Source organism: Maylandia zebra, linkage group LG13 (assembly GCF_041146795.1).
Source record: "Maylandia zebra isolate NMK-2024a linkage group LG13, Mzebra_GT3a, whole genome shotgun sequence".
Lineage (NCBI taxonomy): Eukaryota > Metazoa > Chordata > Actinopteri > Cichliformes > Cichlidae > Maylandia > Maylandia zebra.
The window spans coordinates 29,254,539-29,273,529 of record NC_135179.1 but is presented as its reverse complement, the minus strand read 5'-3'; the positions used below and the strand labels follow the sequence as shown (position 1 = coordinate 29,273,529).

The 18,991-nt window shown below is 41.0% G+C and overlaps 1 protein-coding gene across 3 annotated transcripts; it reads right to left on the bottom strand.

Annotated features, from left to right (window-relative positions):
- Positions 1-545: 545 nt before the first annotated feature.
- papolg (poly(A) polymerase gamma) lies at positions 546-18,977 on the bottom strand. Of its 3 annotated transcripts, XM_014414385.3 has the most exons (24): positions 18,708-18,974; positions 17,849-18,007; positions 17,481-17,547; positions 16,135-16,216; positions 14,355-14,464; positions 14,198-14,251; positions 13,868-13,979; positions 13,664-13,753; positions 11,592-11,730; positions 11,426-11,498; positions 9,440-9,560; positions 9,238-9,322; positions 8,513-8,566; positions 7,093-7,212; positions 6,895-7,004; positions 5,732-5,853; positions 5,500-5,657; positions 5,214-5,374; positions 4,833-5,023; positions 4,672-4,755; positions 4,508-4,567; positions 4,319-4,422; positions 4,083-4,183; positions 546-2,824 (listed from the first exon to the last, which is right to left on the bottom strand). In XM_014414385.3, exons 1-24 carry the CDS (start codon positions 18,722-18,724, stop codon positions 2,649-2,651), a joined length of 2,550 nt encoding a protein of 849 aa, XP_014269871.1. In that variant the 5' UTR covers positions 18,725-18,974; the 3' UTR covers positions 546-2,648. The 3 variants fall into 3 exon arrangements, with proteins under 3 accessions (XP_014269871.1, XP_014269872.1, XP_014269874.1); XM_014414386.4 differs by lacking the exons at positions 546-2,824; positions 4,083-4,183; positions 4,319-4,422; ... (9 more) ...; positions 9,238-9,322; positions 9,440-9,560 and adding an exon at positions 10,322-10,850 and having other exon boundaries at positions 18,708-18,977; XM_014414388.4 differs by lacking the exons at positions 546-2,824; positions 4,083-4,183; positions 4,319-4,422; ... (10 more) ...; positions 9,440-9,560; positions 11,426-11,498 and having other exon boundaries at positions 11,588-11,730.
- Positions 18,978-18,991: the final 14 nt, after the last annotated feature.

Below are 18,991 nucleotides of genomic sequence, written 5' to 3'. Positions count from 1 at the left end.
CACTGCTTCTCACTAAGACAGGATCTGCTTTGTTCATTCCCAGATCTATATTTCAGTTCTTGGACTCCGCTAGAGCAGTTTTGCATCTTATACCAGGCTTTGTTATTATAGTTTCATATTTTCTAATTAGTTTTGATTTCATTTTTGACAATCCAGTTCAGTTGTTATATTAGATGTAAAAAATAATAATAATAACAACAATCGTATGGGGTAGTTGCCAGAGGAAAGATTTAGGAAATTGTGTCCCCCCCCCCCCAATCTAATGATTTTTTTAGTTAACTACTGTAACCTTGGCCCCTTCAGCTCATCTGCTCCCTGACCTGCTTTGGCTTTCTTCCCCATTGCACACAAACAGACTGGATTGTATAGTTACTGGCTCTCATTTATTAATTCTTAGAAGACATTTTTTACTTCAACGATAAACATTTCCAGGAAATCAAACACGGCACATCAGTTATCATCCAATCCCATCGCTCCCATTACGGCGTTGTCATAGGTGTAATTATAAAATTGAGGAAAAAACAAACCAAACCACAGACAGCACATTGTTTTTAGGGGTTTAATAGGTGTACAGTTGTTTAAAGGAAGTGATAAACACATACAAAAATACCCTTTCAATACATTTTTAGAAACAAACATCTAAACGACCTGTTTTGTTAAATGTTTCTGAACAGTAAAACATGAGTTGTCTGAAACAGAGTGGTGCAGATTCAAAAGACCTACCTGCTATGAATGCTATTTAAAAAATAAGAAAAAAATCAAAAAGAAAAAAAAAAAAAAATCACATGGTACAAATATGCAAATATAAATAAAGTGATAAGAAAACCCCCAAATAATGAAGAATATGCCTTTTGGAAAAAAAACTGTTCTCTGTACATTTAGTTGGGGAAACTGATGCTAGAAAGCCTATGTCCCAACTGTCAACCTGCTCCAATGAAGAGGGCGCCCCATTAGCATCGCTTTACACTTTACTATGTTTATATTTATATATCCTCTGTACTGAAATCAAATGCAAAGACACCCAGCTTCAAGATGGAGGGTTGGGCAAGGCAAGGCAAGAAAGTAGTTATCTCCCGACCCCTCTCCTCACCACCACCACTGCCACTAGTGGCCCCAGGAGATGCCTTTTAAGAACCTCCACAGGAGGCGCAGAGGGTTAACACCCATATAGAAGGGAATTTTGTCTCTCTCCAACACATAAACACAGCCATCTATGCATGCACGCTCACACACAGTCAACCAGATATGCATGCATACACTCACAACTCTTCAAAAAGCTTCGAACCATCTTTTTTTGTTTTGTTGGGTTTTTTTTTCTTGTCACAAAGCACCACAAACTTCCCAAAAGGACATGAAATGCACTCACAACCGGGACCTGGTTTTTATAAGGATCACACTTCACAAGCAAAACCAGACCACAGTGAACAGGTGGAGGGGTGTGTGTGTGTTTGGGAGGGGGTCAAGCAGTATTTCCAAACATTTTGTTTAGTCCTCCTGATGGACTAGAGCGAAATTACTACGTGTCAGACAATCAGCCAATCACAGACATAGAAAGCACTTCGGGGGAGGGGGGGGCGGTGTCTAAACCGTTCAACGCTCACTTTTTTGTGTCGGGACACTTTTCTGACATCTAGGGATTGAACGAACGTGAGCAGAAAAAGTCAGCCTTCTTGTCCAATCAGAGACGGACGGGTGCGACACTGAAGCTCAGACAAATAGAACTATAAGCGTCTGTGGCACTTTGATATGGTTCTGGTGACTGTTCCTGTTGTCATGACAACATTTTCTTGCCCTTACCAGCCCCTGAGAAGCTCTTGTGTTGCCCAAGATCATTTGCGCGCCTACACCTGGAGTCCATGCTGGTCCAATGAGCTGTGGTTTTAGTATCCAGTCACATCCAAGCACACCCTCATTAAACCCTCCCTGCAACCTATGCAGTATCTACTGAAGATATCCAGGGCACTGGACAGTTTGTTTTTGGACAAGCAGTAGAGAAAACAAAGAAAAATTACATTTTTTTAATATACTTTTTTTCCCCCATTTTTAGATAAAACTACAATAGAATGGTCAAAAGTTTTAACGGTGATCTTTTGCTCCTTTTTAAGACAAAAAAAAGTTATGTACATCAACATTTACTGTACAGGTTTCTGTTGAGGACAAAAGAAAATGAAGGAGTAAAAGAAAATCAGCATACACCAGAAATGTGTGTAGCAAGTGCTGATAAATGATCAGGGCCTTTTTTTTTTCTTTTTTTTTTTTTTTAAACTGGAAAAAAGGAGACGATGAAATAGAAGGACAGCATGTTTTCCTCTTGTAATGTGTAGATTTCTAAACACAGAGTTAAGAAGAAGAAAAGAAAAGAACAAAAACCTGCTGCTTTAGTTCTCGTGTCATATCTCCGAGACTGCGGGAGGGGGGTTAAACTCCCCTCTGGCTGTGAGTGTGTGACAGCAATGGCCGAATCCCCTATCCACTGGCAAGACTGTAATCTCCAAGTCTGAGGTGAGGTGTCTGTGCTGCTTCACGCTTCAGACTGACTGACCTGAACGCTGCCGCCTGTCCCTGTGTGAAGTCACGTCCTCGGTGTTTGACTTTACTTAAAGCCCCTCACCTCGGTTATCTGTGTGAATCCAGTCTTTGTTGGCAGTTCAAGCTATATGGATTCTGGCCTTTTCTGTTTCTTTCAGCCTTTTGGCCTGTTCCTCCGACGATGGGGAGTGGGGTCTCTTGGAGGCTGCTCCGTTCAGAGGGTCGACTACTCGACTCACTAGCGTGGGGATGGAGCTGCCGATGGGAGGCACCACATGTTTGGATGTCACATGTTCTACAGAGAGAAAGATTGGGACAGAAATGGTGAGTTTTTCCACTAGCCTTTGTATTGTATCTTAGCTTAGCATGTGCTAACAAACTAATGGAGAAATTATGCAATACATTTGGATCTTCATTAATGGATAAGATAAAAAAAAATATCACTTTCTTATATACACACAATACAATCTAATAGATCACAAAGAGTAAAATCTTACTTGACCAACTCAACATCGTAAAGGAAAGCAAAACAAAGCTCTGCTTTTACTTTAAAATGATATGGAAAATGTGGTGTTTAGTGGGGCAAATCAGAAACGCAGCAGGTCGCTAAAGAACACCTGTAGTGAGCAGCACTGCAGATGCACGAGTGTGGTTTGCGATTAGCAGCACTGACGCGTCACCAAAGTCGACAGCTGAGCGGCGCGATGGAAAAAACATCTGAACTAATGTAGTGTGCATCACTCAGAAATGAGTGCAAGATCACCGTTCTGGAGGTCACAATTAATTCTAGGACAGCTGCTGGTAATGTAGGCTGAGGTGATGGTTACCATTTAAAACAAATGCTGTGCTGTAGTGCGGCTTTGGGGTTTGTTACTGCGTTTGCTCCAGCCATTACATGCTGGTTCATAAGTATTTTGTCGAAAAATCTTTAATCCAATGCTACTGCGAGCTGAAAAATAAAAGAATTGGTTGAAGTTGCCCAACCTCATTTTTTTATCTGATTAAAAAGGTTGATCTTTTTAAAGGAGTTGTTCATTTTACTTTAGGGCATGTCTTTGATCCAAGAACCAGGGTTGCTAACCCTGATAACACACATCTGGGTTATTTAGCTCTTTAAAATAAATAAATAAATAAATAAATAAATAAATAAATAAATAAATAAATAAATAAAAGCACAGGAGAATTTGATTACAGAAGCTTGATTAAATGATTTGATGCAATTGATGATATATGACCCTATTAATTCTTTGATATTCCACAGGCAGCAGTATGCCATGAGTGTTTTTCAAACAGGTGTCGGATTGTTCTGCCGACCTGTAAATGACCAGATCGCAGGGTGATTAATCTCTTGTCCTTTTAAAGTAAACAAGAAAGGTAAATATAGTCTCTGATAACTGACAGGACGCAGCAGTGACTTTACTACAGGTTTATTAAAAAAAATAAAATAAAATCTTATGGACATCGCTGCCGTTTGTTTGTTGCTTGTAATTTATTTGATTTCTAATTAATGATGTGCAGTTTTATGAAAAGAAGCTATTGAAACAAATACTCACTTGAGCCAATCACAGGAATGGACATGCCCTTTTCCTCGCTGGCAGCAGGAGCGTCTGTGGTGAGGGCGTCCTCAAACACGGGCGGCTTGGGAGGTGTGATACTGCACAGACACGTTGAAAAACAAGCAGGACAACACATACAGCACATCAGAATTGCATCAGTGAAAGCAGCACTTTCAACTACTAAATGTGATGGGAGAAAAACTCCATACATACAAATAACTGATGAAACTCACTTGTGGCGGTTGAGGGCCAGTTTAATGGAATTTTTCACAACACGACAGCTGTTACTGGCAGGGAGAGGCGAGGAGGCATCAGGCAGCTCCATGCTGGGAAGTCTCTGAGGGAGGAAGAACAACAGCAGTGTTAGAAATCACCTCAAGTCTTTTAATAAGTGATTTAACAAGTAAAGATAAAGAACTTGCTTGTGTTCTTGAGGTATCGATGGTTGGAATGGGCTTTGCCTTTGATCCAGCAAGAGAAGTCTAACGAAGAGAAAATGTAATTTGTTTTTATTGCTTTACATTACTGAGAAAATCCTTTATTATTAACAGTTAACAGAGGCAGACACAGCAGCAGTAACACCTACAATGCTGGATGCTTCTCCGTGTGTTTGGGGGTCAGACGAGGGTGGATATGGTTCTTTGAAGGCAGCGTCATCATTTGACACCACCTGCAGCAGCAAAACACAACAGTGTCAGCATCTGGTCCATTCTTTTAAATATGTCAATAAGTTGTCCAAATGCTTACGTCTGTGTTTTTTGGCCTCTTGGCCGGGTCCTCTTGTGTGGGCGAGTGCGGTCTCTTGGAAGGAGCTCCGTTGACTGAGTCCTCCAGGCCGTTGGGCTCCTCTTTGGGGCTGCTGGTGGCGGTAGGCTTTGTGCTGCTGGTGATGGAGCTGCTGGCTGGTGGGGAAGGAGGCTTTGCTTTAAGAGGAGGTTCTTCAGGATGAGGAGGTGATGGAGTTGGGAAATCAAAAGAGGACATGTTAGAGACCAACTTAACAAGTGCACAGTAACACTTTCTGCATTTCCTTAATTAAAGTATTGCAGTTTAAATCGACATTTCTGTTAGGAAGCAAAGTAAAACATGCATTATACACAGTCCCTGTGTGATTTTATTTTAACTCACTTGTACCAATAACAGGGATGGACATGCCCTGGTCTTTAGCTGCAGCAGCAACAGGAGCAGGAAGAGGAGCAGCAACAGCAGCAGGAGGAGCAGCAGCAGGAGGAGCAGCTGCAACAGGTGCTGGAGAACCCTCCACAAAAAGCTGCTTAGGAGGACTGACGCTGCAAAATGAAGAGCAGAAAACATGACAACAATTTGAAGACAACTGTATTCATGAGGTAAAAGGGGATTAGGAAAAAAAGGACAACACTAACAGTAAAAATTACACACAAGTAGTGCATCATACCTGTCGTCTGTGTCAGATGTAGGCTTGGAGGGTTTGCTGGGCGGGGAGTTAAAGGGAGTCCCTGAGTCTGTGTCTCTGGAGCTGTCCAGGTGACTGCTGTCGAGGGAGAGCCGCTTAGAGCTGCCACCATTAGAACTACGGTTCAACTCTGCTATGCTCTGCGGGAGGACAGATTTGTTAAGGAGGAGAACAAACCTAAAAACAAGACAAGCATCGCAGAGCAACATCTTACTCTCTTTTTCTTCTGCACCACTTCAGGAGGCAGGTACTGATGGAGCTGCTTCTTCTTCACATGTGTTGCTTCAATCTTCATCCCATCCTTCAGCATGTTGATGTTGTTGGCTTGTCTGTACACTGATGTGCACAATGTCACGTTAACATTGACAGGACAGACAACCTCTACAGGTGTATATAAATGTTTGTTAAACATATAAAAATCATACAAATAAGCTCCGGTCATTTCTGCCAATTTACTCAGTGAAACACCCGAGATGTATCTGTGGTATGTTTGTGTCCTTTTTTTAATGTTAAAACTCCATTTACACTAAACATAACAACATAACTACAGCAGCAGAAGCACACAACCTACACACCACTATAAACCACAGTAAATGATTGATTGTTAAAGTTGCAAAAACTAGTGTTTTTTAAAAAAATTTAATAACCATAAAAAAACCAAACAAACCCAAAAACATCTCCCCCCACTTTACTTTGCCGTCAGCCCATTTTCAGTGGAGAACTGAACTCATCACCTGCGCTTTTGAAAGCCACCAGATTTGTTTGACTCATACAGAAACTTTACGTTTCAGAGCTGTATGTTACACAGCCGCACGAATGATTCATCACACTGTGTGAATCTGAGTAGTAGGACTCAAAAGCCTAGCTAAAAAAAACAAACAAAAAACAATCTACTTGTGTATTCTGGAAATAAAACGACTGTTTCTGTGTGGATAGGATGGAGAGAGTGTGTGTATGCTCTGTTGGGAAGGACTGCCGTAAGATATGGTGCAGCAGTAAAAACATTTTTTGCCTTCGCTTCGGTACCATTACTCTCTTCAGCTTTTGCAAACTGCGGACATAGAAAAGACTATAAAGACTAAGCACAACACGGACATCTCATAGGATCCCTTTAAAAAAAAACCCTCAACAACAAACATCTGAACTAAACCTTTGGAAAAAGGAGCTAAAATGTTTGGAAAGGTATTTTCTGCAGCAGTTCCATTCAGTTCATTTATAAACTCGCCTGTTTTCCCTGATATATACACTAAAGTAGAGCACATGTTAATGCTGAAAAAAACAAAACAAGCCATTGTCCTTTTTCCTAGAATGTTCGAAAAGATTTAGCAGCAATTTTTCCTTCAGCTCATTTAAAACGCAGAGTGAGGTTAGACCTACCAGTGTCTGTGAAAGACTGGATGTCATATGTCAAGTCTATGTTCACACTCTCTGCATTCTCCACCTTCTTAAAGATGATCCCAATAAACCACATCGACACAAAATCGTTCCTGTTGGAGAAAAACACAAAAAGAGCACGCTCCCTTAGAATGTGTCTCGATGTTCTGGTTGAGCGTCTGTGGATGAAGCTGGACTCACTCGTTCCGGTTCTCTTTAGATCCCGGGAATGACTGGGGGTTTACATGAGCCAGGGTAATGTACTCGTTCCTCTCCAGGTTTCCCACCAGAACACGGATCTTTGACTCCACCAGGCCGATCCTGGGGAAAAAACAAACAAACAAAAAAAACAAACAAAAAAAACAACAACATTAAGACGTGGTCAGGGAGGGTACACCACAAGGCTGTGCTGACAGGCAATGATGTCATCGATCGATGATGGTCACAGTTAAAGGTGATACCTCACCAATCAAGGTGATTTTTATCTATACTTATCTGATGCATGAGAGCCGCATTAAATTCAACCTACAAAGCTGCAGATTCCCGTCAATTCTTCACAGATAACTTATGCTTGCAACACAGCGCGCACACATCTACACTCTGACTCCTGCGTGCTCTGAGGTTGGCGTGTATGTGACGCGGCAACACTGCTTCATCAAATAAGAGAAAACAGGAGAATAATTCTGACTGCTCAGCCTCGATTACACTTTCCGCGTCCATGAATCTGGTCTGAACGACGCAAATATGTGCACCCCATGACAGTGGACCCAGGATAACAGTAATGACTGTTATACTACTAATGACAAGTTTGCATGTCAACATACAAACTTTTCTGTGTGTTATAAATGTGACTCTTGCTGCAGCTGCTACGCTTTTTTCCCCTTTGTGTGCATGTATGAGACGTATTGTACGTTATGAATGGTGAACGGCAGCATAATCATAATGGTAGACTTCTCAGGCACCCAGTGGCAATGCAACAGGGGGAAATAGGACGACTACACTATGAAGCAAATCGCCCAGTTACAGTGCACTTGGTACAGTTTTCCAACTGATGTGCAGGACAAACTGTATACGATGGCTGGATATAGTCACTGTAACATCACCCATTAAGTGAAGGCCTGTTTTTGAAGCTTCAAGCTGAGTGTTTTGGCTCTTGCCGCAAATCTCAGAGAAACCTAAGGAAACCGGATGGGGCTCACAATCACAAGTTAGGCCTGCTAAATCCTTGTTTTGGACTTAATCGGACAAAAATGATCATTATACTGTCTTCGATAAGACCTGACACTAGTTGCTGAGACTAAACTCATCAGGAAAGAGTTTACTGAGGTTCTAGATGAAGACCTATACATCTAAACAATTTCACTTTTTGTTTTAAAAAGAACAAAAGTCACACACTTCTGCAAAAGCTTAATTTGTCACACACCGAAGCTACATTCACCTTTTTCATACACACTTTACATAGATGATCCTGTACCATGACTGTAAATACAGATGAAACTAAGCTGGCATGCAAACTGGCAGGCTCAAATGTATCAATTAATATCAAAGACAATGATGGCTGATGGTGATTTACAGATTTAGAGCTCCTGAGCTACTAGAAATCTTGATCTTTGACACTCACCATTCCAAGTGGTTTTCTTCTGTCGATGCACTGGCAGTGAGAACAATGTAATGTCTGCCACAAAAAAAGAAGAAAATAAATAAAGTTAGACAAGTTATGGTCAGAGTTTACCCTGCTTCTCGCCCTGAGACAGCTGGGATAGACTCCACCCCCCCTCGACCCTAAAAAGGATAAGCGGAAGAGAATGGATGGAAGTTATGCAAATAATAAATCCAGAGGTCCTGAAAGACCTCAGGCTTTCACAGAGACTGGTGTTGGTCTGCTGATGCACTACTGTGCAGTCTTAATGATCTTGTACCAATCCTCAATACCACACCGAGGAGCAAAATCCACAGTTTTTGGGCATCGACAGTCCCACCACTGCTCAGGTGACCATTGTAGCTCCAGTAACAGAGCAGCACCAACAGAAAGCCAGCAGAAACTGCGTGTGGGAGGAACATTCATAAACAAAGTGAGTCACCCTAAGTGACCACAGAATGACTCAAATTTGCCCACACCACAGAAACAATAACTTGCTTGGGGGGGGGGGGGGGGGGGGGGGGGGGGGTGTAGAGCAAGTTGCACTAGTTTGTTTCAGCTGCATAAAGCATTTGTGTCTTTTTAAATATGCACCTGGCAAATTCAAAATGTAGAACAAGCAAAAAGCAAAGGGGAGGGGTGTCCCACACAGGTACACTTACATTGCTATCCTCAGGCGGTTTCAAAAGCACAGACAGAGCACTCACTTGTATTTTTGGAAAAAGTTGGGCGGCTCAAACAGTTTGGACCACTCTGCTTTGCCCTGAAGAATCTCATCTGTGACGCTGAGACCTGTTCATGATAGAACGAAGATGGATTTGATGACTCAGCCCTCGTGTACACCCAGTGTAAATTGGAAAACACTGATGAAGTGACTTCGCAGTGCTACGTTGCTGATTCACTCTTTACCGTATTTGAACTCCTCGCTCATGATGGTACGTGTAGACGTGGAGACGTTGTATGTGGAGTTCTGCTGGGGATAGGCAGGTGTGATGATGGGCATCAGGTGATATCTGTCAGCTGGGTTCACCTAGAATTTAAAAAGGTCGATTAATTAAGGAAAGACGCAGCACAGGGGACTCTTGTTGGGTTCTCTGCAGATCAGGGAGCTGTTGCGTCAGTGCACTCCACCCACCGAGCTGAATGAGAAGATCAATTACACCACAACCCACACCCACACGCACAAAAGCAACATAAAGCTAAAGGTACACACATCCCACCCACCCACACAGTACATCCCAATTCACTCTGCTTGCCTTAAATTTCCCTCATTTGCATTTTTTCCCCTCAGGCAATGTGAGGATGGCGGAATTAAAGAAACTATTTCTAAAAAAAACAAAAAATAAATAAATAAATAAAATAAAATGAAAAAAAAAAAAAAAAGGCTATGAGCCATAACTAATCTTTAACATCAAATGAGAGCTATTCATGTTTGCCAGCATTACAAAACACTTGAAATTTTATGTGCACAATGAGCCTTAACACCAGCTGCATGATAAGCATCACCAAATCTGGATTTAGCCTGTCACAAAAGTGGGACACATTCTTAAGTATCCTGCATATGATTGGTTTTACACTGGATACTTGCTTTTCTGTATTTAAGAGAGAGGGGAGGGCCTACGGCCAAATGCCAACTTACCACCAGGAAATAAACAGTTTGTGCTTTTAACAGTCCACACTGTGATGAATGTCTCAGCGTAAAACAAACATGTGGCATGAATAAAATCTAAATGGTATTTTCAGCCTACAGCTCAGCAGTCGCCAAGTGACTGAACGGAAAGGACACCAATATGCAATTAAAAAGTGTTTATTGCTGAAGGGACACAATAAACATGACACAGTAGTTACAAAGGGCTTGAGTGTTTTCAATTAAGGCAAAAAGCATTTAGTTTGAAAAGAGATTTATAAGCAAAGTTATAAAAACAAACATATGACAGCTGGAAAAGGAAAAGACTGAAAGAGACGAGCTGCTCCTGCTCTGACTGTAAGAGAACAGGCTCAATACCCCCTCTCATCAACTCTGCAGCACCCCCTGGTGTAAGGATGCGATCACCTACAGTCATTTTACATTCAAAAACAATTTGTTTTTTTACATCAAAACGCAAAATTAGGAGGCCACGTTCATTTAAAAGCCACCAAACCACCAAATACTGTTCATTAAAAACCACCTAAACTATCACAGGAACAACAAATGTTCAGACGAAAAGATTTTTTTCAAATTCCGAGAAAGTTTGATTAAATGTTCTTTATTTTTACACAGATCCAAGTCATTTATTAATAGCTCCAATGTCTTCTTCAGTTTAAGTAATTTCCCATGGCTCTGTGAGGTTGACAAGATAGAACAGAGTTACATTTGCAAAAAAAAAAAAAGTCTCAATATGTCCTGAAATATTCTGTACACACACCATTGCCCCACTCAGCCCTACCACTTATGGTACGGTTACCATATGTATACTAGCGCTAGAAGGTACGAAGGGCTTAGTCTCCAAAATAAATGAGACTCCCATAAAAAAAGATTTCAGCTCTATTCTGTATCTAATGCACTTTCTATTGTAGGGGTGTGTTATCTGACAAGACGTCCATGTGGGAAGTCTTCCTTCCTCCAAACTGCTCTGCTCTGGGAGGCCTCCTCCGAGCAGAGTTAAGAGCACTGGAGCTCATGAGTGGGACCCAATCAATGTCGTGGTCACGTGAGGACATAGGGATGAGGAGACATGAAATAAGAGATGTGAAATGTACCTACACACTAGCTGTCGAGCCAAATTTAAAAAACACACCAACAAACTTATCACATCTCCATCCAGATAGCTTTACCAGTGTCTACACAGCAATACATGTGTAAAACAGAGGGCATAACAATACCATAAGAAGGTAAAACACTGGTGTAATACTCACTCTCGGGTCCCACACAGGCAAATTTAAATTACTATCCTCAGGCTGTTTCAAAAGCACCGGATTCGGCCACTCCCTACAAAAGGAAGGTAATGAATGCAGTAAATAAATATATTTGGGCTGTGAGACGCTGCCAAAAAGCAGAAGACGATAAGTTGCAGAATCTCACCATTTAGAGAAAACCAAGAAGAACTTATGGACAAGTGTGGCAGCAACAGCGTTGGGGTAGAGCTGGCAGGTCCTGGCTACCAACATAGCCCATGACACTCCACCCAGAAAGCCCAGCATGTTGGAGTAGATTCCTCGACCTGCAGCCACAGGAAATGTTACAGGTTATTGAGAAGAGCATCACTAACCACTCTGAGTTATACACTGACATGTGAGAAAAACAGGAGGAGCGCTTTTGTAGTAATAATAATAAAAAATTGGATCTATATAGCGCTTTTCAAGGCACCCAAAGCACTTTACAATGCCACTATTCATTCACTCTCACATTCACACACTGGTGGAGGCAGCTACAGTTGTAGCCACAGCTGCCCTGGGCAGACTGACAGAAGCCAGGCTGCCATATCGCGCCATCGGCCCCTCTGGCCTTATGTGATAGTAAACACAAATGTTTACATAAAGGATTTGCAGACATGTGACCGCTTACCACGTGGCATTAACTTATCGGCCATTTCGGACATGTAATAAGCCTGAAACATAGTGAAAAACCTACACCACATATAGATGAGACACACTATAGCAGCTATGAATAAACAAACAAGTGTATATACTCTCTCAGAGGAAGTGAAACACTTTGTGACAAGCATCTTGCTCGTTATGTGGAGAAACTTGGCAGCGAAGAGCTGAAGATGGATGTTAACTTCCCCTCTCCTGGCGTTCTCCCCAACATCACACCACACGATTTATATCAAACATTATATTGAACGAGATAAACATTCAAACTTTTGTCGACTTGTATATCAGTATTTTGTGTCAAGATGGGTAACAAACTCTAGTTACTGGACTGTAGTCACTGGATCAAGTGGACCACGATATTGATATTGGCACCTCTCTGTGCATTATCCCTTACATTATCAATGGGTCAACGTAGCTCATTTCTGATTAACGACAGTCACACTGAGATGAATTGTTGAGGATATCTGTAATTTTCCGTCAGTAAGTGCTGCTGTTATTTCCTGTTTGCTGCCATTTATGGTTGTTCCTGAAACTTTGGATCTTATGTGGGCAGATTCGAACTTAGAACATAAACTCTGGTGATTTGAGAATGTAATCAAAGTTTTGATCAGAGGGAAAGCAGTTAAAAGTCTTTGGACGCTAGAGTCTAATGTTAGCTGGCATGATGTTAGCTTGTGATGTTATATTGTTGTTTAGCCATCTCTTGTCAGCTGTCCAGAAACGGGAGGGTCACATGTCTGATCTGGTACCGTTAACCAATTGCAACAATATAGAGATTAAACTAAGTTTGTTCACATAGGATTACTCATGTTATAACCCTAACTTGGGGCGATCGTTGGCAGTTAGTCTTGTAATCGGAAGGTTGCCGGTTCGAGCCCCGGCTCTGACAGTCTCGGTCGTTGTGTCCTTGGGCAAGACACTTCACCCGTTGCCTACTGGTGGTGGTCAGAGGGCCCGGTGGCGCCAGTGTCCGGCAGCCTCGCCTCTGTCAGTGCGCCCCAGGGTGGCTGTGGCTACAATGTAGCTGCCATCACCAGTGTGTGAATGTGTGGATGACTGAATGTAGTGTAAAGCGCTCTGGGCTCCTTAGGGACTAAGTAAAGCGCTATATAAATACAGGCCATTTACCATTTAACTTCAACTCAGGAATGAAGCTTAAGATGAGGAGGGTGAGAAGCTGAGTGTAGTGGTGAAGAAGGCAGATGAAGATAATAATAATAAAATAAATTAAAAAAAAAAAACAAAACGAGATAATACATGTAAAAATTTTAAATAGTCAAATATTGTTTCAAACAAACACTGGTGATTTTAAAAATTCAAGTAACTTATATTTGTTACGCCATTATACTGTTTATTTGATGCCTGTATCCAATTTCTATTTAAACTACTTGAGTAATTAGACATGATTGCTAACGCTTATTATGGCCAATATGGCAGCTCTCAAGCGATGTGTGCATGACGCCACGTCCTAAACCTCTATACAGGATACACAACCCAAGTGCAAATAAATACAATAAACGCAAACAACGGCAAACACATAGAAAGTGCAAGCACACATACGTTTTGCCCAGAGTTTGATGGCTCTCAGTGTCAGTCTGAAGTTCTCTTTGTTCGGCACCAGGTACAAAATTTCATCAGTTACTCGACAACCTGTAAGAAAAAAAAAAGGCAGTGTTACAGTTGTGGAAATTACCATTAGGAAAACTTTGGAGATGTGTCAGTTTTAACTTAAAGCCTCAGATCAGCAGTGACCACTGAGCGCACCATTAAGGCTGCGGATACATCGAATGTCCAAGTTTCTCAAGATGGAGTCTCCCCTCAGGTCCAGGTTGTCTGGAATGGATTGTAAGGCCAATCTGGCAAAAAGCAGGTCAATCTGCTCACACAGAGACATAAAACATTAGAGATAAAAATGTTTGCGTCATGGGATTAACCCTTCATACTTGTTGAAATGGGAAACATGACCAAAGCAACATGGCACAAAGTACCCTGCAGCAAGCATGTTACCAACACAGTAGTGTAATTAGTTTACTTTAATCAGTATGCATGCACTGATGTAATCATGATTATCATTTGGGTGACAATGAAACTCACCTCAATTCCATCAAATTTGAATTTTATCACTGGTACAAAAGCATCCTCAACAGCCTTGAGGGAGTAGAGAACAAACAAGAGGCCTCATCAACAACAAAGGACATCTGAGGACACTGTAGGTCAGTCTGCCGCCCCCCGCTGTGTCAACAAGACTTACCCTGAGATCTTTAATCTCTTCATGCTGTTTCAATTTCTCAAAGAAAGACTGGAAAAAGTCTGTTCTTTCTACATGCCGTGGAGCCACACATAAGGCATCAATATCAGCTCCTGTAAGGAGGAGTTACTTTGATCAGTGTCATCTGGATTGATCAGCAGGATAAAGGGTTGATGAATCAAATGATAGTAAAGTTGATTCAGTCAAGATTACATGATAAAACGTTATGGTTTAAAGCACAGACTTAGGAAATACTAAACTAGGTATGTAAACATCCAAAGAAGTTCTGCAACTATTGAGCACAACAGGCCTAATGACTGCTCATGTTTAGTGTAGAAAATGTTATGGGTTTAGAGGAAGTAGCAATGTTCAAGGTGACTAAATTACTGAACATTTACATGAGGGGAAAAAAAAACCTGCCAAGGGGACTAGAAAGGAAGAACACACAGGGAACATTCAAACCTGAGCAGATTTTTAACAAAGGAGTTTAAATATTGACCATGTTGATGAAAATGTTTTGATAAACAGTTGGAATTTTTGAATCACTTAAGAGACAATTTGTGGCCAGCATAACAGAAACTGTCGCATCAGTTTGTCGAACAGCAATGCCCTTCCTCTGTTTATTACACAAATTTCAAATATAAATTGAATTTTAGCACTACAATAATAAAATCCGTTGCTTTCTCAGTCTACTTGATGGTGCTATTGGTTTTTTTTCTAGTAAAGTCAGCAGAGGCAACTGTAGGTGTGTGGAAGGAAGTTGGGAAAACATTTTTGTAACACTTTTATAAGAGTGAGACATGAGATTGATGTGACACATGATTTGAAAGTGTCATATGGCAGTAAAATAGAAGAAATCTACAATAGAATTCTACGAAGATCCCAAGATGGAAAAACAAACAAAACCAAAACAAAATCAAACACACTGTGCACCCTTAGCTTAACAGAACCATCTCCAAATTTGCTCAGGATGGTGGAACTTGGGTACGCGATGCTGCAATGTTTGTGACCATAACAGCTCATTATCTCACACAGGACTGGTAACTGCTGTCTCACATTAAAACACCAATGCATAACAGTAGTTCACACGTGATTGCATTAAGTTGGACTAAACTGTAATACAGATCAGGCTGTCATACGTGACATCGCAGGTTTTTAATGACAGCATGTTTGCACTACATTTTCATTCCGCAGCAACTAAAATTACTGAAATGAAAGACAAAGAACTTCATTTGCAGTTTTGCAATATCTGATTGCTCATTACTAAGAAAAATATTTACAATTACAATAATATATCAATATATAATATATTCTGTCCGAGAAAGCAAAAGGTTGAAATATAAAATACTGCAAAGTTTACATGCTAACCAGGTAACTTTAAAAAATGAGAAGAGTGCAAATCACTATTATACTCTTGTATTTAAATAAAGATTTTACCCTTTTGTCACACTGGCCAGCTGTTTAAAACAATGGCAGACTCAAACCACATTCACACCAGTGTTTGTTTACCCAGTTTTCTGACCCCAAAACTAGCCTTTTCAAAACCACTCAATAGCACAGGAACATGACAATGACAGCGACAGCCTTGTGTTTCAGTGCCGTCAGGGAGAGCTGAGCTTTTCAAAAACAATGTTGCACACCTGCTTGTACAGGGTTCTGCAATAGGTGGTAATAATGCTCAGCTAACACGCTCTTTTTGTGCCAAAAGAACCAGCCAATCATCATACACTACAGGTTTCACGTTGACAAGATGTTAAATTATTAGAGTAACAGATACACATACCTTTTGTGTGCACTCCAAGTCGGTATGAACCAAATGTAAATATCTTGCCCCCAACACAGCTAATAGCTGATGGTGGAAGGTTCTGTAGAGCAGAGATAAGAAACTGAAGTCAGTATGACTTTTAAAAAAAACAGAAGAAAGTGTTAGTGTCACTTTAGTGTCTGATTAGACAGTTTAAGATTAAACACTTCATAAAGCACTAAGCCCCATCATCTTCACACAAGACGGGGAATACACTTGGTTGGAAACGTAGAGAGATGCAGACACCAAAGACCATTTGTGCTTTACTGCACAGGTATTTATTATTTTGTAGTGCAGCTGAGTAGTCACAAAAATTGGCAGGCATGTGGATGTCGTCATATGGCTCTGCATATTCGTGGACGAGGAAACTTTAAAGCAAAGATTATACTCTGCTGGTTCAATAGACACCTGTTATTTATTCTTTAAAGGGTGCTTGCGTAGTTGGTGTGTCTGTAGCACAGTGTTTCTGTGGGGTCACAAATAAAGTGCTAAACACGTGGACATCTGCAGTGATACTCATGCATTGTTGATAAAGCTCATTTAAATTGAGCGCTTTCCCCTGTTAATCCAATAATTAATGTCACACAACTATAGAGAGTGGGAAATTCTGTAAAACTCTGCAAAAATTTTGCCTAACTCAATAAACAGTTAAAAAAACAAAAAACAAAAACAAGCATTAGACAGTAGAACAGCCCTAGTCTTAAATGGGATTTATGGTCCAGTGGTGGTGGTGCGGTCACTGTCCACTCCAGGCCTGCAGACAGGTTTGTCATCAGCGTAGTGGAGGTAGTGTACAGAGTATGTGGTAGAATTGATCTGTGGGCCACTCTTGCTTGTAAGATTGTTGTTCCTCCAGAAACAGAGAAGATCAAACTTCTGATGCACAAAGAGCTGAAGTGAAACCAAATGTTAAAAAAAAGAAAAGAAAAAAAGTAGTGCCTACAGTAGCTAGGGTCTGTGTATTTCATGCTGTATTTTTTTTCTTTTTATCTTCGAATTCTTTTTCCACAGTTCACCCGTTCCCAGCGAACTCCACTGTTGCTCCCTTCTCTATTCTGGCCCACTTGTCAACTAATCAAGAGTAGGATGACACATCACCCACTTCCAGCGACAGGCAATCAGGACTTTGGAGGAGTGTGTGGAAGCAAATATGATTTAGGACAGTAGGTTTGGGGTGGGTGAACAACCCCCAAACAGAGATGCGCAAACAGGCAGACAAATTTTTGGGACCGTAAATCTCAGTTCAGCATGACCATAAAATGAACTCTGGGGGTGGAAACTGGTAATAGGGTTAGAAATCATTCAGCTTCCCAAGCAGAACCTACCTTTAACTCACTGATCTCTGCAATCCATTCTTTAACAAAGTTATTCAGCTTCCCAAGAACTGCAAGTCTGAAAAGAAAGACTTTTTAGCTGACACTTCTTTCACAATCCTTCATTTCCACAAATTCATTGAGAGAGTGAAAATGATTTTCACAAGGTCACCTGTCCTAAGAGTTTACATGCCCATGTACATTCACTTAGTTAATGTGCACATCAAATAAAATGCAGACAATAGATATCAGAGAGGCTTAGTTTAAATGCTTATAGCTCTTCAAATCATAGGTTTGTAATCAACATATTCAAAAACTGTATTGTGGTGATTGGTATATTATTAACAAAGAAAGAGGGAGAGAGAAGATGCATTCCTCACCTATGGTTGAGTTCTTCTTCATCTTCAAACACTCCAAAAGGTTTCATTGCATCGCAGAGCTTCTTGGTGTAGTGGTGGTCTATTTCTCGTGGGGGCGCGAGGCTAATCGCAGAGGTGATGCCATAGTGTTTCTGAGGCTGCTGCCCACTAGGCATGGTGCTGCGATAAACGTGGTACAACAGATCAAAAAGCAGATACTACACCACCACTTAGCACACTTTTTTTAAGTTTCAAGCTCAGTAAGAACAAGACATGAACCATTCCCCAACGCGTTAACAATACTTTAATAAACACCAGTCGGGTTTTGCAGTTAGCTTGTTCTGTTGCCGCGAACACTATACTGTGTAAACACTCCACAGACAGCAACCTGATTAAATCACATCTCCCACACACAGCAAGCTTTAAATCCATAGTTGTGTGCAATGTCGAACTTGGAAAGCGAGTTGACCAAGACAGCAAATTTAAAAAGTGCCACTATTCAACCTCTCCTTACAGCGTGCGAGCGTTAGCAGAGATGCTACAAACACGACGGGAAGCTAACAATTTGGCTAATTTAGCAAGTTGGCAAAACGTTAGCCGGATGCTACGGAAGAATTGGTTTAAGTAACGACTCGACAGAAAGACATTTTAAAAGTTGTCATTTTCCCAAATAAAACCAACAAGTGGAAACTATGCGGGTATTTTGACACATTTACTCTGCAGTTTCCCACCAGCGACAAAGCGGGACAGCCAGCAACCGAAGGCTGCAGGCCTTGTTGTGACAGTTTGCTAACGTTAGCCTGTAGCCTATTCTTCAGAATTGTCTTAAACGCGGGCAAAATCATTCATGAGGAAAAAATGTGTCACATGCATAACTTACCTTGACATTTCTTTCATGACACTCTAAAAAGCTTGCGCTGTTTTTCTGCTGCAAATCCGTAAAAAACACAAAGAAAGTCAGCAAGTGGAAATGATAACAGCCTCGACCTGATTACAACAATGGTCACTTTCCAGAAAGCAGTTCAAAGCTTCCCAGTGAACCGGAATTAGTTCTTATGTGTGAACATATCGGTTCGTGTCTCTGAAAGAATATTTATATTTAATTAATCCGCAAAAAGCAAGGACGTTTCGGTTTCTATCAGCTAAACACACGTCCAAATGTTA

Excerpts from the sequence above, each read along its gene's own strand:
- papolg (XM_014414385.3), bottom strand. Across the intron at positions 8,567-9,237 it reads AACTTTTTCCAAAAATACAA|ACATTACATTGTTCTCACTG; the intron begins GTGAGTGCTCTG and ends TTTTTGTGGCAG. Across the intron at positions 5,375-5,499 it reads ACATCTGACACAGACGACAG|CGTCAGTCCTCCTAAGCAGC; the intron begins GTATGATGCACT and ends TTCATTTTGCAG.